General features: G+C 39.2%; 1 protein-coding gene across 3 annotated transcripts; it reads left to right on the forward strand.

The window, feature by feature from the left end:
- Positions 1-3,043: 3,043 nt before the first annotated feature.
- On the forward strand, positions 3,044-5,747 carry LOC127251600 (U-box domain-containing protein 16). Of its 3 annotated transcripts, none has more exons than XM_051275350.1 (2): positions 3,045-3,499; positions 3,592-5,747. In XM_051275350.1, the coding sequence occupies exons 1-2, from the start codon at positions 3,285-3,287 to the stop codon at positions 5,447-5,449; spliced, it is 2,073 nt and encodes a 690-aa protein (XP_051131307.1). In that variant the 5' UTR covers positions 3,045-3,284; the 3' UTR covers positions 5,450-5,747. The 3 variants fall into 3 exon arrangements, with proteins under 3 accessions (XP_051131306.1, XP_051131307.1, XP_051131308.1); XM_051275351.1 differs by having other exon boundaries at positions 3,637-5,747; XM_051275349.1 differs by having other exon boundaries at positions 3,044-5,747.
- The last annotated feature ends 431 nt before the right edge of the window (positions 5,748-6,178 follow it).

Here is a 6,178-nt window from a genome sequence, read left to right on the forward strand (position 1 = left end):
AGCCACCCGGGCGGGGGTTTGTGTTTGAGATGAATATATAGGAACCAATTAGACCGACTGATTTGGTGGTGAGCCGGATGGAACCGGGTTGGTTGGGGACGTGATTGCTGTTGCCGATTGTGAGCGGGTTGGTTGGGTGGTCTTGAACCTGAATTTGGGTCGGACGACCAGGTGAGTCCAACTTGGTCGTGCCTTCCTTTCTGAATAACGGTCTGTTTATTTACAATTTATACGGTATTTCCTCCCTCTCAAGTTTATTTTTCTTTTTTATTTTTTTTTTCTCCTCTCGTCACCTACAAATCTATTTTCTTCTTCTTTATTACTGTAATTTATTTCATGAATCATTGTGAATAATTTAGTGATCTTAAAGATAAAAATCAATTTAAACTCTAATATATTAACTACAAAAACATCATATGTGCATCATCAATCAATAACCAATAGCAGTGATTGAGAACAACGGCAATGGGAAAAGAAGAAATAGCCTTGTGCAACTTACGTGTTAAGGCTATCCATACGTACTTGGGATGGAACCACTGTTGAACCGTGCAATATGTGCAATAATTTTACTTTAAAAGATAATTTTGTATCATATACAAAGAATGGAAAGAAAAAAAAAAACATATTTTTTACATCAGTCACATTTCCCCTCATTTCAAACCCTTCAAAAGAGTGCTCCTTTGCCATAATCCTTTTTCTATATTTCGATTTTGGTTCTGAATCGATCCTATTGTTTGTTTTTTGTTTTTTCATTCTACTCGTTTTTGTGTTGGATTTCTTTAAATTTTTTGAAATTAATTGAACGAGCTCTGTAGAAATTAAAGTTCAAGAGAGGCTAGATATGACTTTTGCACAGACGGACAGAACGAGAAAAAAGAGAATGAAATAGCGAGGTGAAGAGAGAATCTAATTTTGGCCTCAACTAAACCTCTACTCCACGGAGTGAGGGGGACGGCCAGCCGAAATTTTGCACGCCAAGAAATAGCAGTTTACATATGTCATATTTTGAAAAGAGTATTAAAAATGAAGGAAATATATCTTTAATAAACCAGATGCATTTGCTCTAAATAAATCCAGATAAGACAACATACTACAATTGAGCCTACAAAGTGTATCATATTTCTTTCGTTGCATATAAAAATAACAATGTATCATACTTCTTTCATTAAGTATAAAATATATATATATATATATTTTTTTTTCATTTTGATCAATTTCATATAATTTGTTTTTTTTAAATAAAATAAATAAAATATGATACATTTTAATTATATTTTAAAATTTATAATCTATATTTGTCTTAATCTTACTTAAATTATTTTAATTTTAATCAATAATTATTTGTATTATAATATAATTATTTTTACTAATATATACTTTGTTTTAGTATTTACTAATTATGCTTATCATGAATTGAGATGTATAGTAATAAGAATACTTTCTTTAATCTTCAAATTGTAAAGAAACTTTCTTTGTAAGATAGGATTGTCTATACATATAATATAATAACTTTGTGTTTACTTGTGAGGTTTTAGTTTTGAGTTTTGATTTTGAATAGTAAAATTTTGAATTAAAATAGTTGTTTGATGCGATATAAATATGTGTTGATGTGATGTTTTGAATGTAAAATTAAATTTTAGTGTAATAAAATAAATAAAAATTGAGTGTTTGATTTGATTTTTTGGAGAAAAAAAAAAGTTAGAATAGTAAAATCAGGTATAAAACCTTACAAGTAAACACACCTCACTTTGTTGTTGAAATACAATATTTCACGCAAAAGAAAATTGAATTACGTTTATTGTCTTTTTATTAATTTTTTAATTGACTATTATCTTGTTTTTTCTTCAATATCAATTCAAAATCTTTGCTACGTAGGTAATCTTCAAACTATATGTTGTAGAATTTGAAATCGATCTTATTGAATTCATCTTGATTCTCATTTGACTGGAACATATAATTTTAATGTACATTGTAAGAAAAAATGATGAAGATCAAAATAATACACACGAAAGACAATAATTTAGTGACTTGGTTTACAAAATGGCCAACTCATATATCATTTTTGTTTTTTCACAAATTTTTTTTTTTTTTTTTTCTTTTTCTAAATGCAAAAACAATTTTAGATTCTAGAAGTTCAAAATAATAAAGATCATTATTATGATAGTTTATCTGCTTGTTATCAGTCCATCACCTGTTATTCCATCTTTTGTTTTGAACCCTAGTCTCAGATTTCAATTGTATGAATTTATTTATTTATTTTGGGCATCTTAAATTATATCTAGCATTTTATAATATATATATATATTTGTTGGGTTTAACTTATGTGTTTCATAATATGTCTATATATATACAGATAGATAAGATAACCAGCAAGTAAAGTGTTGGAGGTAAATGATAATGAAAAAGCAAAAAACAAGCTGGTCCACCTTGTTAATCAATTAATTCATTGAGAAGGAGCCCATGCCAACATGTTGTAGTGTATTTGTATTTGTATTTGTACCCACCCACCCACCATCCCTTTAAGATAATAATATCCCATAATATCCCATGCCAACTCTCATGCTTATCGTCTTCTGCCTTTCTTATTACATATGATATGATCAGATCACACGACGACAGGCAGTCCCACCCACCAATCGACGACATTTGAATATATATATCTCAAACTCAAACTCAAACTCAAACACGGCAGGCGTGCAGATGCAGCGATTCCCAATTCACTAATTAATTCATTCATTCATGCATTGCAAGGCATCCTCTCCTGTCTCCTCCATACATCAATAATACTAGTATTCATTGGCAACAAAAACACAACCCCTATGTTATACTAGTATTTATATAATTAATACTACTATCTATATATATTCTTCATCATCATTATTTATTATTTTTGTTACATACTATCACATTTGATCCAAATTTGGAAAAATAAGGACGTCATCAGGGAGAAAAAACATAAAATGCGCAATGTAAGATAAGATTAAATATATCCAGCATCAGGTTTTAATTAATTAATTACAAGTTGATTAAAAAGAGGATTTGGTTTGGTTTGGTTTGGTCCGGTCCACTTTTCACAGCTCATACTGCTTTCATTCTTTGTTGTTTTGAATTTGATTTCCATATCCTTCCTTCCTTCCTTCCTTCCTTCCTCGTAAGAAAAACGAAAAAGTCAGTCGGCAGCAACGAGACCCCAATTTCCATTTCTAACAGCTCCACTCCCGTCCAATTCCAATTCAACAAATTCCCATTTTGCTCTCTCCTCCCGCTGATGGCCGTCTCGCACGATGCCTTTCCGGCCAGACGCCGCCGCCCCTCCTCCTCGGAGGCTTTCGTCGCTCTCAATTTCTCAGACCAGAGGCTCCTCCGATCCCTGTTTCTCCTCTCTCAGGATATTTCATCCCTGCACCCGCTCGGGATCCTTCTCAAGGAAACCTACGCATCTACCCTCAGGAAATCCAGGCTCATCTCAATCCTATTCGAGGAACTTATTCGGAATCCGGTAAATATGCTTCCGCCTTCTGCGTCTTTGTGCTTTGAGGAATTGTACTTAGTTTTGCAGCGAATCAAAATATTATTGGAAGATTGTTCCAGCTGCAGCAAAATGTGGCTGCTGATGCAGATTCCTTCCATTTCCAGTTCTATTCATCAATTGATGGTCGAACTATCAACGCTCTTGGATATTTTCCCCGCAAAACAGCTCTACTTGAACGAAGATGTTGAGGAATTGCTTAATTTGATTAAGAAGCAATGTTCACAAAACGCTCGTGTGGACAGTAGTAGTAGTAGTAGGGATGATACGGATGGCGAAAATCTGAGAGCCCAGGTTCTAACCATGTTGGAGGGTATTAAGAAGGAAATTGTTCCGGATCCCTCGAGCCTTTCTGAGATTTTCGAGAGATTAGATTTAAGTGACTCCGCAAGCTGCAGCCGTGAAATTGAGAATCTCGAAGATGAGGTTCAGAATCAAAGGGGCGACGACAAATCAAAAGCAGATGCTGTTGCTCTCATAGGGCTGGTGCGCTATGCAAAGTGCGTGTTGTACGGCGCGTCGACGCCTAGAACCGGCGGCGGCGGCATCAGGCGGCAGAAGTCGGCGGGGGAGGTGAGCTTCCCGTCGGATTTCCGGTGCCCGATTTCTCTCGACTTGATGAGAGATCCGGTGGTGGTGTCCACGGGACAGACGTACGATAGATCGTCGATAAACCTGTGGATCGAATCGGGTCACGCCACGTGTCCGAAGACGGGCCAGACGTTGGCCCACACGCAGCTCATCCCCAATTTGGCTTTGAAGAATTTGATAGGCATGTGGTGCCGCGACCAGAGGATTCGCTTGGAGGAGCAGGGGCAGGAGGAGTCGTCGACGGGGGCCAGCGGCAGAACCCGCCGCCGCAACAAAACCGCGTTGGGAGCAACCAAGATGACTATTTCCTTTCTGGTGAGCAAGTTGAGGGCGTTCGGAGCGCCGTCGGAGGCGGCGGCTGATGCTGATCGCGTGGTTCATGAGCTGCGCGTCTTGGCCAAGACCGACTCCGACAGCCGGGCTTGCATCGCCGAGGCTGGAGCTTTGCCTCTGCTGGCCAAGTTCCTGGGCTGCGCCGGGCATCCCAGCCTCCAGATCAATGCCGTGACGGCGATTCTCAACCTCTCCATCCTGGAGGCCAACAAGGCGAGGATCATGGAGGCGGATGGAGTGGTCAACGGGGTGATTGAGGTGCTGAGATCGGGGGCCACCTGGGAGGCCAAGGGGAATGCCGCCGCTACAATCTTTAGCCTGACGGGGTCGGGGGATCATTCTTCTTCTTCTTCCTCTTCCACTTCCTCGTACCGGAAGAGGCTGGGGAAGAAGGGGCGGGTGGTGAAGGGGCTGCTGGATCTGGCGAGGCAGGGGCCTGGGAATGCCAAGAGGGATGCCATGATGGCAATACTGAATTTGGCGGGAGACAGGGAGGCAGCAGGGAGGCTGCTGGAGGGTGGGGTGGTGGATGTGATTGGGGAGGCAATGGATGATGGTGAGGAGGAGGAGGAGGAGGTGGAGGCTGTGGCGGTGGCGGTTCTAGAGATGGTGGTGAAGAAGGGCGGGCTTGTGGCCATCTCTGCGGCCTATCATGGGAACATGGTGAGGAAGCTGGGGAAGGTGATGAGGGATGGATCGGATAGGGGCAGGGAGAGCGCAGCGGCGACGCTGGTGAACATGTGCCGGAAGGGGGGGGCGGAGATGGTGGGGGAGCTGGCCGCAATAGCAGGGATCGAAAGGGTAATATGGGAGATGATGGGGGGCATGGGCACGGAGAGGGCCAGGCGGAAGGCTGCGACATTGCTGAGGGTCCTGAGGAGGTGGGCGGCAGCCGGATTGGTAAACGAGGGTCACCAGCACCAGCTGCAGCAACACCACTCTGTTGTTGTGAGTCCTGCTTCTGCTTCAACGAGGATAGTATTGCCAGCTGCTTGAATGAACATCAAGGAAGGAAGTTAGGGCTGGCTGGCTGGCGTTGGCTGGTTGGTTAGTTCATTTTCATCTTCATCTTCATCTTCATCTTCATCTTCATGAATTAATAATTATATTGGCTTTTTCTCTTCATGTACGTTACCATCCATGCGTTCGTTCGTTCTATATTATTTGGTAGCTAGCGTAGCTTAGCTTAGCTAGCCGCTGCATTCATCCATTCTAGTATATACTAATTTGCTTCTTTTACACTGCTCTCAAAATTGTGTATATGCATTCCTATTAATTGTTATTGATTCATTCACTTGTTGCCTTGCCTTACCTTAAAAACTGACAACCTGTCCCAATCCATTTTTCTTTTTTTTTTTTTTTTTTTTTTTTTTGTTTTTAACAAAATTCGCAACTCCTATTCGGCAAATACAGTCGAATTTAATAGTCTGCAAACTAGGCCCAATAAACAAGCTAGATGAATTATTCTTTAATTTATTAGCAATGGATCATAAATACTTGTATGATTTATTATTTTTCTTTAGATTTTAACTTTAGATATAACCTTTTATATTATTTTCTTCCTCTTTCATCTATTCATTTACCCATCATTATAAAGTATTATAATTAGTATATACTATTGATTCTATTTTATATGCACTATAAATTTATATATAATATATTGTTTGATATATATTATTAATACTCATGTGAATTATGATGATTTTTATTTACTTCATAGTCCTT

This window comes from Andrographis paniculata, unplaced genomic scaffold (genome assembly GCF_009805555.1).
Source record: "Andrographis paniculata isolate CXL003 unplaced genomic scaffold, ASM980555v1 Contig45END, whole genome shotgun sequence".
Taxonomy (NCBI): domain Eukaryota; kingdom Viridiplantae; phylum Streptophyta; class Magnoliopsida; order Lamiales; family Acanthaceae; genus Andrographis; species Andrographis paniculata.

Excerpts from the sequence above, each read along its gene's own strand:
- LOC127251600 (XM_051275349.1), top strand. The coding sequence starts at position 3,269 with ATGGCCGTCTCGCACGATGCCTTTCCGGCCAGACGCCGCCGCCCCTCC.